This window comes from Penaeus japonicus, unplaced genomic scaffold, assembly GCF_977035675.1.
Source record: "Penaeus japonicus unplaced genomic scaffold, GWHDUDI00000001_assembly GWHDUDI00000027, whole genome shotgun sequence".
NCBI classification, from domain to species: Eukaryota; Metazoa; Arthropoda; class Malacostraca; order Decapoda; family Penaeidae; genus Penaeus; species Penaeus japonicus.
In genome coordinates this window covers 2,253,120-2,268,119 of record NW_028234429.1, presented here as the reverse complement: position 1 = coordinate 2,268,119, position 15,000 = coordinate 2,253,120, and the positions used below count along the sequence as shown (strand labels likewise).

At 35.3% G+C, this 15,000-nt stretch overlaps 2 protein-coding genes across 9 annotated transcripts in view; one reads left to right on the top strand and one right to left on the bottom strand.

Moving 5' to 3' along the window:
* The window catches only part of ssp3 (SCAPER domain-containing protein short spindle 3), a 66,396-nt gene extending 55,550 nt beyond the window's left edge, over positions 1 to 10,846 (top strand). For all 4 annotated transcript variants that reach the window (XM_086552485.1, XM_086552484.1, XM_043026094.2 and 1 more), the window contains 9 exons: positions 507 to 670; positions 881 to 1,079; positions 1,422 to 2,018; positions 2,481 to 2,591; positions 2,857 to 3,014; positions 3,569 to 3,785; positions 4,132 to 4,281; positions 4,652 to 4,822; positions 5,432 to 10,846. In XM_086552485.1, the coding sequence (XP_086408611.1) occupies positions 507 to 670; positions 881 to 1,079; positions 1,422 to 2,018; positions 2,481 to 2,591; positions 2,857 to 3,014; positions 3,569 to 3,785; positions 4,132 to 4,281; positions 4,652 to 4,822; positions 5,432 to 5,515 (1,851 nt within the window). In that variant the 3' untranslated portion in view covers positions 5,516 to 10,846. The remainder of the gene's footprint in view (positions 1 to 506; positions 671 to 880; positions 1,080 to 1,421; positions 2,019 to 2,480; positions 2,592 to 2,856; positions 3,015 to 3,568; positions 3,786 to 4,131; positions 4,282 to 4,651; positions 4,823 to 5,431) is intronic.
* Positions 10,847 to 11,400: 554 nt separating this feature from the next.
* MsrA (methionine sulfoxide reductase A) overlaps positions 11,401 to 15,000 on the bottom strand; it is a 13,910-nt gene continuing 10,310 nt past the window's right edge. For all 5 annotated transcript variants that reach the window (XM_043026102.2, XM_043026103.2, XM_043026104.2 and 2 more), the window contains exon 5: positions 11,401 to 14,271. In XM_043026102.2, coding sequence (XP_042882036.2) covers positions 14,040 to 14,271 — 232 coding nt within the window. In that variant the 3' untranslated portion in view covers positions 11,401 to 14,039. The remainder of the gene's footprint in view (positions 14,272 to 15,000) is intronic.

Sequence of the window (15,000 nt, the reverse complement as noted above, 5' to 3'; positions counted from 1 at the left end):
AAATGCTGGTTGATATGTCTTTATATTCTGTAAGATTGTTAAAAGTTAGGGAAGAGTTGGGTTCCACCAACTTAGCCTGTAAAATATTCAGTGAAAATAGGAAATATAATGGTAATAATCACTCTACACCATCCAACTACCTTCAAGTATCTCATGCTCCAGATTGGTGAGTTCACATACCCTAGCATCCAAGCCGTGACACAGTGGTATTAATAGCATTCAGCTAACTCCATTTCCCACTTCATCTTGTGATAATATTTGATAGAGTAGTACCTTTCATCTTCTCACATTTTCGTACTGGACGATATGTTAGACCCTACATCCTACCAGTATAGGGGCAAATGAGGATGTCATATTTGTTGCCTAGCATCTGCAGGCTGGCTGAATGGCACAGCTTTAGATATTGCTATTTTTGGGATGGAGGGGAGGAGATGTCAGGCATCCTTTTCATTTTTTCTTTTATTTAGTAAGATTTGCCCTCTTTAACATTCCCTCATTCTTACCAGGCACAACAAGCAAAGGAGACAGAGTTAGTGAAGAAAATCCAACAGAAGCAAGAGGAGTCTGCTCGACGCCATGAGGAAAACATAGAGCAGATTCGTCAACGTGCACTTGAGTCTTCCATCATGAAATATTCCAGAGGCTGTGATGATGCACCCAAACTCATCAGGTATTTGGCTGTGTGTATGTGTGTGTGTTTGTGTGTGTGTGTGTGTGTGTGTTTGTGTGTGTTTGTTTGTGTGTGTGTGTGTGTTTGTATGTGTTTGTGTTTGTTAGTCTGGGGTGATTTATTGGATGTGTTATCTCTATGTGCATATAAATATCTGTGTGAATACCATCATATATAAAAAACAAAACTAACCTTTCCTTTACCCCCCAGATATGAAACCAAAAAGCTGTGCACTCTCTGTAACTCCCTGATAACAAGCGAAGTGTACCTACTGAGTCACCTGCGCGGCCGACACCACCAAGAGGCCCTAAGAGCACTGCACCAGGGTGGCGACATCTCCAATGAAGACAGTGAAACCTATAATCTCAAGCATATTATAGATGCTCCAGCCAATATTGATGATCCCCAGGTATGTAGGTTCATTCTGAGGAAGAAGCATGGGACTGTGAGAAAAGTATGTTCATTCTACCATTCATTCAGTCAGTTAGTTCTCCCAACCAACCCACCCATCCTATCTAGCCATCTAACAGTCCATCCATCCATCCATATATCCATCCCTCTATTCATCCATCTATTTATCTACTCACCCATTTATTCATCTATCCATCCATCCATCTACCTACCCATAAATCCATCTATCTTCACCAACTCATCCATCTGTCTATTTACCCACCCATCGATCTATCTATTCACCCATCCATCCTTCCTTCCATCTGTCTGTTTAAATGATTGACTGAATTTTATTTTTCAGGTCACAAGAGACAAGGAAAGACAAAAGGCCCTGAAGCGAAGGTGCAAGAAGATCCGTACTCGAATGACGACGAGGGGCAAGGACTATGAAACTACCTTCAAGCCCGCAACATTGAAGGACTCCCCCAACAAGTCACGCATGATGAAGGCCTTGCAACAAATTGTCAAGCTTGTTGCAAACCAGGGATCTGGGCCATGGCTCACTGCTGAGTTGACAGCCTTAGACAGACCACTATTAGAGCTCCTTAGAATACTAGAGAAAAGGGAAAAGCTCGATCAGGCAATGTTCAGTGCACAAAACGGCTTTGTGAAATTGAATTCGGTTCTGAGAGTGATACTCGATGCCACAGAGCAGAGACCGTGTGTGTTGCCGGCTAAGTCCCTCGGGTTCTGTGGACGGGTATTGCTTGGTGCCTGCAGGAACAACCCTGACAGTTGCCGCTATATCCTGTACTCCAATCTGGCAGGAACTCTGATCGATTATCTCATGCAACGACTGAATGAACTAGTCATCGAAACGACTAGAGTGGGAAGCAATGGCAGTATAAATACTATTGTTAATCTTCCGTCAGATGCTGCAATTGGTGCAATGTTCGAGGTGAGTTTTTTTGCAGTAAATTTTATTGCCATTTAAATAACTTGTTGCAGGTTGATAAGAAAGATTACATTATTGCTATTGTATTTTTACTCATCTTGGTATATGCCAATGTGTATATAAAAATTGAAATATGCTCTTGATTATGCTGTCTTTTATATATATATATATATATATATATATATATATATATATATATATATATATATATATATATATATATACACTTCTTCAGATAAATATGAACATTGTATAGTGGTTGATACTGCTGGCTCACAGAGAAAAATCATAACTTCATATTAAAATAGCTTTCAATAGATAAGTTCGCACCAACAAAGAGAGCTAAAGTCTCTCCAGAGATTTTTAGACATTTCTTCTTAAAGTAGAGTAGCATGGCCTCTAATAATATATGGTAACAGAAAAATTCTTTAGCCTTGATCATTTCAAATTACTATCTCCATCCAGGTCCTTGCAGAGATGGCACAGGTGCTGTGTGACTCAGACTTGAAGTCTGGTTTGTCATCTCAAGAGCAGTCTCTGAAGGATCAAGCAGAAACTACCTGGTTGAGAATACAGGTGAGTTGACCTTATACTTGATGTGAGATTATTTGTGAAATAACTAGTGTTTAATTTTGTTTCCTGTACATTAGGACTATCCTTTCAGAAGTGAGATTTTTATGTTTTGAATATAGCGAAGAATTTTATTTCTTTTGTTAAAGGAGACTAATCTTTGGTGACATTTAATTATGTGAGATCACAGTAAGTCACCAAGTGTCAAACAAACATAGGCAGAATTACAATTCAAATTTTGAGGTTTCTTAATGATTCTTTCTTTGTACAGGATGTAGTGAGCTATTGTGTCAGTGTGGGACTGGCAGACAAAATCTCATGGTACTTTAGCCATGTGCAGGGACCACTAGACAATGATGCAGGTGTTGTAGAGATCATCCTTGCTGCCATGAGGCTCATCTCTGCACTTGCAAAATGCCTCTCCCTCAGGTAGTGTCATTAACTCAAGTAATGTTGTTTTTGACCCCTCCACAAAGGCAAACATATTACATATATATAGGGAGGAAGGCTAATGTCATGTAAAGTTTTCACTGGCATATTTAAGTGTCTAGACGGGACATTATTTACCACGATAGCTCAAGTGCTGTCTGGCATCACTTAACTCTTACCACTTATCCTTGAGTTTGTGTGTCTTGAACTGCAGTGAGTAAAAATATGAGACAGACTCATAGTCTCCCATAAACTAAACTCTGCCAACATTTATGTTATTGTTTTACCATTATTCATTATTGTAAAAAGGGAAAACATTTTCTAGAAAATTGAATTTGTTTTGTTTTGTATCCACTAGCCAACAGTGAAGGAATTATAGCTGGGTTTTTTTTATGGTGCTTCTCAGTAATCATTCATTGTAAATATATGCACTCATAATACATTTTCTCTTTCACAGTTCCATTTCTAAGTTTATTAGATAATTTTTTTATTTTGCTTATAAATTTTGCTATGTTCTGTTATATCTAAACTTTAATTTTGTCACTATCTGTCAGGTCACTGCCTGACGACCCAACACAGCTGATTGGCACTTTGCATGTGACTGATGCATGTGGAGTTGTAAGTCTCCTGTATGGCCTGCTCTTGCATCAGGGAGGTAGGTCATCCATGGTGCAGGCTCCAGTAAAGCTGTCAAAGATGACGGAGTCACTGACCATCGAAGCTACGACCTTGCTGCACCAGTTGGCGTCACTGGATCTGAACATGTTTCAGGTAGGGTGGGCGAGGGAGCTAGATTGTGAACTATCCTAATGAGGGTAGAAAGGCTAAAATAAGGCCTGTTCTTGTTGCCTTCCACACTGGCAGATGTATGATATTGTGCTTATTGTTTTTATGTCATACGATCAGTTTATCTAACTTTACATCATGATTGTTCAACATAGAAGAAAAATTAAGATGTTGTTCTTAGATGGTGATACATTTTGTAGAATGGATGAGTAGATGGAGAGATTGATAGATTATTGATGTGGGAATTTTCAGTATCGTGCATTAACACCAGGTTTGGTTATATCTTTGTTTTGTTGGATTTTATGATTAATTTTTTCATTTGTTTCTGCAGGCAATTTTGGGCAGCGAGGGCATATCCCTGGAGTTGCGTCACATTGCCAGCTACCTCCTGTGGTACTGCTCCCATTGGCCATGTGATGACATTCTGCATAATGTCATACCTTTAGTGGGATTCTTTGCGGTTAACAATAAGGAAAATCAAGTATGTGGAAGTTCTTTCTTTTATTTCTTATTATAGGAGAGACAGACAGAAGTGAGACAAGAAGAGAGAGACAGAGACATTTTTATGCATACTTATATACATCAATGTATTCATAGATATATATATAAACATATGTGTGTTTGTTTGTATTTGTTTGTCTGTTTGAGTGTGAGTATATGTGTGTGTGTGTGTGTGTGTTTATGTGTGTGTGTGTGCACATATATGTATGTGTGTGTGTGTGTGTATGTTAATTTCTCAAATCTTAATTTTCCATCATGTCCATGTCTATACAGCAAATCCTAATTCCAAGAACTAGTAGCTCTTCACACAAGCAAAGCAACAGTAAAATTGAGTAACTTTTTCCTCCCAGATGGTCATCCAGAGTGGAGAGATGCCGAGCGTGTTGCAGCAGCTGTGCAACCTCCCTTGGCAGTACTTCAGCGAACCCCGCCTTACAGCCGTGCTCTTCCCGACTCTTCTTGCATGCAGCCTCGGCAATCATGATAACATGCTCATACTGCAGCAGGAAATGAGTTTCCAGGTACGTGGTTTGTTATTGCTAGTGTACTTTTTATAGGAATTAATCATTGTTGCTAAAGGGGTGTATGGATGGATTAATGAACTGACGGGATCAGGAATAGATGGATGGATAAAAGGTTGGAATGATGGTTGGACTGCAGTAAGGATGGATAAATGGACAGAAAGGTGAATATATGGAAGCAAGGATGGATGATCAGATAAGATAAGATTAGATAAGATGAGTCAGCACTCATAGCTGGCAGAGGCCGGGCCGCCTTGTGCATATAGCCCGGGCGAAGCGACATCTTCGCAAATCTGTCTGAACTGAACTGAACTGGATGATGGAAGCAAAAGTGGATGAATGGTCTGAAGGATGGATGGATGATGTAGACAAAGTCTTAAGACATTAATTCAGTGCTCTTAAGTCATCAGAAAAGCTTCCTGTGTTATTGAAATTAGTGTTTTTGCATTTTGTTTTGCTGTTAGAAGTACTTTTTCAGAAATTAATTTTGCCATTATTATGTATTTTAGATTTCCTTAATTTTATTCTTCTTTTCTTTTCTTATTTGAATTCCGATTTACTGCAGGAGTTAATGGTGTGTATTTTTATTGAATCTATGTATATTTGCAGGTACTGGAAGACTTCCTGCACAACAGCCAAGCTTTAGACAAACCTCTTGTCCATATTCTTCGCAGAACTTATGTCCAGGGATAAAGAAATTAGGGAATGTAGAGTGTTACATTTACTTGGATTTGCTGCGTACAGCTTGTTAATTTTGTACGCAGTGGATGGCTTTTGTGTATGTCCCTTGAAATCTCAAATAATCTCAAGAAACCTGTGTGATTTAAACTTGAAGATACTTTTTATTTATGTTACAAAACGTACAACATGCCAGGTGTTTTTTTTGTTTTGTTTTTTTTGCAAGTAAACACGGACTCATTCCAGACTAGTGAGGAATTACTTTGGTGTTGTGATATTTGGATTATCATGTATTAATTCCACTTTGGTAAGAGAGAGGTGGAATTGTTATGCTGTAATTCCGTTTCTTTGGAATAGTGGTCCCTGTTGATATTTTATGCTTTGCTATAATTAGGGTTATATTACTCTGTGACTAAAGAGCCTTTTTTATTTTTATTTGCTTGAACCAGTCATTTTGATGAGCTTTGACATAAACGGTTGCATTACAGGTATTCATTAGTGTTAGGCGTGTAATAGTGATAAGAAACATTCCAAAGTTTCATGGAGAGAAATATAGATTTACCAAGGACTACAGTTTACTACTTGCGGAATTCCTGTTAAACATTTGTTCCTGCCATATATTACTCTTGCAGATGTTAACGATTGTGCATTTATATTACTGTAGTTAGGAGAGCTTAATGTTCCAGTATGAAAACAAAATTTACATTTACCGATGATCATATATTTACTGAAATTAAATAGATTTCAGGTCTCTTGGATAACTTTACTGTTAGCAAGGTTATTATCGTTAAAATTTTTAGCAAACTCTAATTCCAATGACTAATGACTCTTTAAAACAGTAATATATTTATTGCCATTGCAATGTACCAAGTATAACTTGAAGCTTTTACTCTATACTGTTAACAAAACATTGCAGTCACTTAGCCAAAAATAATAGTATGTGATAATGACTAGTGAATAGAGAGGCCTTAGGATAGGTATGTTGTTGGTTTTCACAATGTAGTGGTTACTATACATTGTTGCCTTACGATGTTAGTCACACAGTTATTGATATTATTATTTTGTTTTAAGTCGCAGTTTTCAGTATTTGTGAATCCCAGTAGAGTCACGTCGTTTTTATTTGTGTCTCACGTCTCTCTAGCAGTATTTAATTTCCCGTAAGAAAACGAAAATTGAAAAGAAAAGACAGAAATATCTGTTGATCCCCATGACTTGAACATTTCTTTTATACTTTACAGTTGTGTTGATGTGTGATTAACGTACCATGAAAAGCAAATCTCTTTGCCTTCTTGTGTGGATGAGAGAAGAAAGTGAGTGCATTACATGAATCATGGGCATACCGTAGATTGGAGTCGGCAGGCATATGTCTGTCAAACATAATTGCTTTCTGTTTGTCCTATTCATTTGGTAATACATCAGCTTTCAGTCAGGATGGTCATAAATATCTATTGCATTTTCTATGCATCGTGAAATATAACTGCAATACCGTAATTTGGATGCGTAAGTGGGAAAGAGCATGTCAGTGCTTCTCGTTGACTGTGTAATGCTGTGACATTTTCTTATTCAGATATTTCTGTGAACAAGAGCGTAACTGTGTGGTATATGAAGACAACTATATCTCTATTGAGTGTCCTGGCTAAATGCAACTTTGGATAACAAACAGTATGATCATAATATGAGGACAGCATATATAAATCTTCCACACATAACTTAGAGACTTCCTTTGATAAGCTAAGTATGCAGAGCACATGATATAAGAGTGAAGTTTATACTAACCAAATAGTGCATTATAACCTGCTCAGTGTGCATACGTTCTTCAGGTTCGATTTCTCTATCCTTGCAAGATCGTCGGTCTTGCTCCTCTGTTATTTTCACAGAAGTAGGAATAGTTAGGTTTTGTTTTTTATTATAGGTATCGATGATTTTATAATTTTTGTTATTATTATTATGTTAATTTTTTTTCTTTATTATTATTATTATTATTGTTATTATTATTATTATTATTATTATTATTATTATTATCATCATCATCATCATTGTTATTTGCATTATTAGCATTAGCATTATTATTAATAGTTATTATATTTTTATGACAATAATTAATGATGATAATTATTATTATTATTTATTACTATTATTATTATTAACCCATTGGTCACGGTATTAAAGAAATGTTTGTGCAGTAGGATGGCTGGTTTACATGTCTGGCACGGTGCCATCCGCGTCTATGACCGACTCATGCCATTCGCTGCCAATGGGTTAATATTATTATTATTAATATTATTTTTATTATTATTATTATTATTATTATTATTATTATTATTATTATTATTATTGTTACTATTATTATATTTATTATTATTATTTTTACCATTATTACTATTACTATTACTATTGTTACTATTATTATTTTTATTTCAACTATTATTATTTTTATTTCAACTATTATCCTTATCCTTATCATCACATAAGGAATAAGAAAGTAAAGTGTATGTTACTGTTGTGAGACTCTCCTGTTGCTGGTATGCTTGGATTTGATATGAAATATATATAAGGTGAGATCATGTTGATCAGATTATCGTTATAAGATATTGTGTTTAAATGGCAATAACCATACCAGGCAGAAGAGCACAGTACCTTATGACTTGCTGTTGTGTAGCACCAGCTTTTTCTTGAATAACGTGAAGCTTTATCAAACCAGTCAGTAGTTCTAGGATTCTTTTGTATATTTTACTTATTTTTAAGGTTTTGTACTGTGTTGTCTCTTGCATTCTGTGACAGCTACTTCTGTTTCCTTTCATTAATTAAACGATGAAGTATTTTTTGCTTCTTTAAACACCATTATATATATATATACATATATATATATATATATATTTGTTTCTTGTAATATTCAAATGGTTGAAATGGCTTTAGTGAACTCCTGAGAGTTTCAAAGAGGTTTGTGTATTATTCTGTTGTCATTTTAATCTCATTTACTTTGAATTCAGGAAATAGAATGACAGGGTAAGTAGAGTAAAAAAAGAATATTCCTAGATGAAAAAAAAATATATGAAAAGATGGCATTCCGATATGTGAGAACTGAACTTGAAATTTCTGCGTGAGCTTGACATATTGCCAAGACGGTGGGTGAGAAAGGAATAGAAATCCTTGCTTTTTTGTAGTTGTTATATTTGTGTTGTGTTAATCTGTGTTAACATGATAACTTTTCTTATTCTTTTTTTTTTTTTTTTTTTTTTGTGTATATCCTGATGTGGATGAATAATTTGTAGTAATTAAAATGGCTTAACTGTTTAGAGTTAGTTGCTTATAAAATATAAATAGGTATATTTTTGTTCATGTTTTTAACTAAAGGGAAAGTGATTTCAGTTTTTTTTTTTTTTTTTTTTTTCTGGTAACTGAATTCACATAAATTAACTCTGGTTAAAGTAATCTGTGTTGTGCTTTGATGCAGTGGTGAGGTAAGGCTAAAACTAACTATATATTGACCTCATAAGAAAATGATTAGAGGCTGTTTGAAATCAGTATAACTTACCAAATATGTTTATTCCATGAATAAGATTTAGAAGTATTTCATATAGCTTTTGTTTTGTTTTTTCATAATTCGTCTTCTCTTTTTATCTAACTTCAGTAAAATTGAAATTCACTGACACCACTAGTACCTAAATGCTAATTTGAAATAAACTTCATTAGCACACTAGAACCTTAAATTAAGATCTTATGTGATGGTGATGTGGATCTTAATCACATTCACCTGAGATGAAATATGTGTGCTGCTAATAATGTACTAGTACTAGATATTCTTAATATTTTGGTATATTAATGAAGTTTAGTGCAAGTGCTTGAAGCATTGAAATGGGCATGTGTCTAAGATAAGAAAATTGCAGTTTGTAACACATCGCAGTTAAGTACAATATAGTGTATTAACCCTCTCGTGACGGGTGGTACAACATTGTACCGCGCATATTAGGCCTGTTCGCTGGGGACGCGATATGGCGTCGGTTATTTAACTGATTTAGGCCTAATCGTTCGAAAGCCCCGGCATTGTGACATGCAAGGCTGGAATGCCCCCGTCGTGAATGGGTTAACAGGAAAGTCACCTTGATTCACAAAATACACCGCGAACATCTGTGTGTTGAGATTGAACCAATTCGCGTGGTTACTATTAATTATCCATGTCGGGCATTTAAAAGAATCTCCCCCTCACAATCAGGTACTGAAGACTGAGGATAGTGCTTCAAATAGTGGCTTGTAAGCAGTGACTGGCTTTATTTCTACACTAAAACCATTTGATTTTAACATATTAACACCCACATAGTTATTGTACAATTTTATATATATAGTATTGAGATATTCAAATCGAGTTACATTATATTGTTCAATGTTTTTTTTTGGCCTGTTAGTCTAGCATGCATCATCAAAAAAACAGGATTATTTGTCAATAAGTTGTTTTATATGTGAAGGGTTCTGTTGTACATTAATTTACTGAGTAATTGTTCAGTAAAAGGTAACTTGAAATGCTTTATTGGAAATGATATTAAAAACACTTGAGATAACAGAAGACATTACTCTGTTTGTTAATTATTGCAAGCTTATAAAGCACAAGTAATGAAAATAGGCTAAAAGGATTGACATTCTGGTTGGAACAGATTTTATGCAAAATTGTTGTTTGTAGCATCACTGTTTTAGATACATAGGTCTGAATATTTTTTTTTTTCCCCTCTTAACTTACATGATAAAGTGAATCATCTATTTATAGAAATAATTTAAAAGCTGCATAGCTCTAATGATGATGAAAAAAAGTTTGGTTTAAAAAAATGTAATTTGCCGACAAGATCTGTTTTTGCTCATTTTCACTCATTTTTTGCTTAGAACATTTGGATCATATGTTAGTATTAAATCAATATTGAAATACTGTGCCAGCTATGTGCATATATAATTCCTCACTTTTTTTTAAGCATGTATTCACAATAAGTAAAATGGTAACCTGATTTCAGTAGTTAGTTTTTTAAAAAGGGGAAAAAATACAAACATATTTTGCATACATTTTTGTGTAAAAAAAAAAATCAGTTGTCACATAACTACAAATTGTATGACAGTGTATGTCAGATTTTTTTGTGCCATTTATTATCTTTTGGAAATTTATTTCTCAATCTGAAACATTCCTTACTGGTAAATTCTCCAATTTGTTTTCCGAGCTCACTGCAGCATGCAGTGCTTTAAAACTGAAGGATTACCTGCCTAACCTATCCTGTACCACTGACTAATTATAATATTTGTATGGAGTCATATGTGATACTAATCATGTGATAGGCAGATGATACTTACAATAAAATCTCAATCTGATTTGCAGCATTTTTTTTTATACCCGAGGTGATGACAAATGGTTTGTCAGAAAGACTGGCTCAGTCATACACTTCTACAAATGATTGCATTGGCCAGGTAGGGAAGAAAATAGCACTTGACTTTATGGAAACTTTGTAGTTCTCAAAATGAAGTTATTACAAAATTCAGACCTTCAAAGAATATTAACCCTCTCTGGACGGGTGGTACACCACGGGTACCGCGCATTCAAGGCCCGTTCGCAGGGTGACATACGGCGTCGTTTATTTAACTGATTTAGGCCTATGCGTTCGAGAGCCCCGGCATTGTAACATGCAAGGCTGGAATGCCCCCGTCGTGAGTGGGTTAATGAAGGTATTAAAGAAAAAGAAAATGGTGATTTATGACTTTCATTACTTATTAACTATAAAGAAAACACAAGTTTAAACCATTCTTTATAAGAGTTACAGAGCATGACATCAGCAGCCAGACTATTTCCTTTTGGATGTTATATAAATATCTTTATTCATTAAACAATGTGAGTGGAGTAAAACAAAGGTAAAAATGAAATATTCAAATAGTTTTCAAAGCTTTATTACACTGTAGCCATTATGGTTCGAACACAGATACAACGAACATGCAAAAGCAGCGCCTCATCTGATGCCCATTCCACCTGTAAAATTTCTTCCACCCAAAAAATACAAGAACTGTTTTGATTTATGAGTTTCATGTCACATTGGAAGGCACATCAGATGATGAACTTTCATGCACAGCTGCATCTCATTTAGAAGGTTCTCTTCTTTATTAAAATTTCCCTTCAAAAAGTATGTGATCACTACAGTTGGTTGGATGCTAAAAAGTACCATATTGCTAAGAGAAAAACATCTCAATTAGAGTCTGAATTAACAATGGTGTCCAGAATATATAAACCTCTTATGATCAAATCAGTAAAAAAAGAAATGTAAAAAAAAAAAAAAAAAAAAAAATGCATATGGAGAAAAAGAGAGTATTCATTCACAAAAATACTAAGCTAACCATGCACTTACTCAAACTAATTCAATTATCAAAACATACATAATATTAAGTCATTGTTACATACAATAATAGCAACATTGATACCAAAATCTGTTCAGAAAAATCATGCATTCACAAAATAACTAAAAGCCAATGAACTTAAAAATCCTAACCATAAATCAGTGCCTTAAACTCATAACTCAAGGTCGTGTATTTATCGCACAATTTAAAATTGACACCTTTAAGGCAGCGGAGACTAAGGCATTAGTTGTTGCAACATCTTGAGACTTGAGAAATGGTTATCTAGTGGAGTTACACATTACCCACACAAAAAAAAAAGTAAATAAAACGAGTTGTACTGATGCCTCTCCTTCCTTTCATGAACATATTTGTCTTTGGAAAAAAAAAAAGATTTGCTATTGTTTACCATTTGTGCAAAAACTCCCCGACTTTGGCCCTTTACTCTCGGCTTGGATAAGTTGTTCTGGCACTATTGCAATAATTTGACAGGGGAGGTAGTGGACTGCTGTGCTAATGGTCCTCATGTCGAGAATAATAGGTACACTCGGGAGCACAACCACCCGAGGCCTCTTGTTTCTTAGTCTTTAAATCACGGAATATTCTTAATGCTAAATAATGAAGTTCGGATTTGAACGAAGAATATTCTATATAATATATTCTGTCGACTATTAAATCGCATGCGAGAATCAACACAAAGATACGGAGAACTTGGCAAATATGATGGAAAACTAAAAACAGTAGACCACAGGCGAGGGGCCTATCTAACTAACATTATCATTGACTCAACATGACACCAAAAGCACACACAAAATTCTATTGCATTTGATAAGGTGCAATCTGGCCTAGAGTAACAGGCTGGCGAGGAGATCAAAATTCCGACTAATTGCTTCATTTCTGTTCAGCTGGCTAAGACTCTTGGGGACATTATTATATATAGGCTCAAAGTAAATCAATTTGATAAAAGAAAGGCACCAAAGAGTTTACATATATATGTGTATGTGTACCTCAAAAGAAACTACATTTACTAAATACAACTTTTCTATTTATGGCACCTTAAAAAAATAATATATCAAAATAACAATACCTGCGTTTGATATACATTTGATTTCCAAATAGCCAGATAAGTGTAAAACATCCGATTTTGATTGACTTGACAGGTTCCACTAATCAAATCCTCTTTATCTGTCTCCAAAGGACACCATCAATTTGTAACAGAAATACACAAAAAAAAAATTCACTAAGTCTGAGAGAGAATAATACACTCTGATTACCAAAATACTCAAAGTAAGTACCATTAAATGCATTGTTACCGAGCACTGCATTTACCATTACCATGCATTATGCTGCACTTAGATCCGAAATCTGACAGGAGTACAAATACCCAATTTCTGAAGCGAACTATATACACACGAAATTCCTTCCTGACTATGTGACCGATTAATTGTAAGCAGACCACGTCATTCTTCACAGATACAATGAACGTCATTCAGATTCACAAAAGCATTGCCGTGTAAAAACATAAAACATACTATACCATACGCTGCCGTGAGTACGAGTGGAGAGGGGTTACTTATCAAGTGAGAATGGCGTTGCCTTATCTCTAATGAGTTAGCTCATTAAGGCATGAAACATTCTTCCCGATCCTGAGTTTACAAATATCAAATCAACACCATGTAATGCATGCACGAGGAAGCTTTGTAATATCTTGCTGCAGACGTCTACAACTGCAGCTAAACTGGACGGTGAGGTTAGCAAGAATACTGCATGATAGGAAATAGCCCTTTAGGCTGTATGTATGAGTAAGAAGAATGACAATTGAAAACAAAACAAAAAACAAAAAATCTTGCAATACAAACTGCCCCAAGAAATTAATTTGACAGTAATCATAAAAAATGAAATACTTGCTCTTTTCTTGTGGAGCAAAATTCTTCCAATTTTTTGGAATCAGCTGTAATTACATTAATTACCTGATACTTGGCTGGGGAAAATAGAGGTAAAAAGGAAATGAGACATGGAGAGGAGACTATTTTTGAATAATGAAAATTCTTTATAAAAATAATAATAATAATAATCATAGTAAAATCACCAGAATTATACACTCCTTAATCCACCATTTGCCTAATTCAAACCCTAAATAAATTGTTTTCTCAATTCCCTATGATTCAAAGGAAGGCATCAGAGTTTAGCACTTGCCACGAAAGGAAGAAACGATCTGCTTACGGATGTAGTCAGCAGTCTTCTCAGATATTCCCCACCTACTACACTCCTTCTCAAACATTGCAACCGATCCATAACCACCCAAGTATCCATTGATGCGAGCTGCAACATGGCATGAGATGAGCTCATCTCCGGGGTCGATGTCCAGGGCATTGATCACTGGGGCGTGGCGTTGGAGCATGTACTTCTGATGGTAGCTGTGCCACAAGGAGAAAGGCTGTGATAAGTACTCAACCTTAACAAAACCAAACTTGAATGCCAAATTCTAACGAAATATTCTACTTTAACCCATTCACGACAGGACGTATTTTCGCCTACTCGCGCTAACGCCGGGGAGATAACAAACCCGCAACGCTTCGTGCCGAGGTGTTTTCTTGCTGCGTGGGGCCGCGCTGATCCTTTCAGAGTTTTTCACCCACCCTATTCTTATGGTTTTCATGAATGTGTCTTCAATGTAAAGTCACATAAAAATATTGCCATGTTCATTTTAGTTGAAAAACATGTTACAGTAATGCCTTTTTAGTTTTATTTGATTGAAATTTGCCTATATTCTTCACTTCTATGTGAAAATACCAAAGGAAAGCAGAAGCAATCTCTTAGTAGGGTATCAAAAAACATGTCATACTTTTTCTTTTTTTTTACCAAAACGAAAAGAGGAACCGCATGAATAATCATACACATACATATGAGTATGTACATGTACCTTGTGACGTGACATGACATGATATCATGGGTAATCAATAAATCAATAAGTAGTATTGCATTAGTAATTTTTTACTTCATTTTATTTCTTGCCAAACACATTTGATTTTACAAAAGTTTTTTGACTCGGATCTTTTTATTCAACCAATCAAGGAGCAGGTATTACCATGATATCATCAACATCATGTAGTTTTCTGTGAGGTCGTTTTTTGAACATTATATCT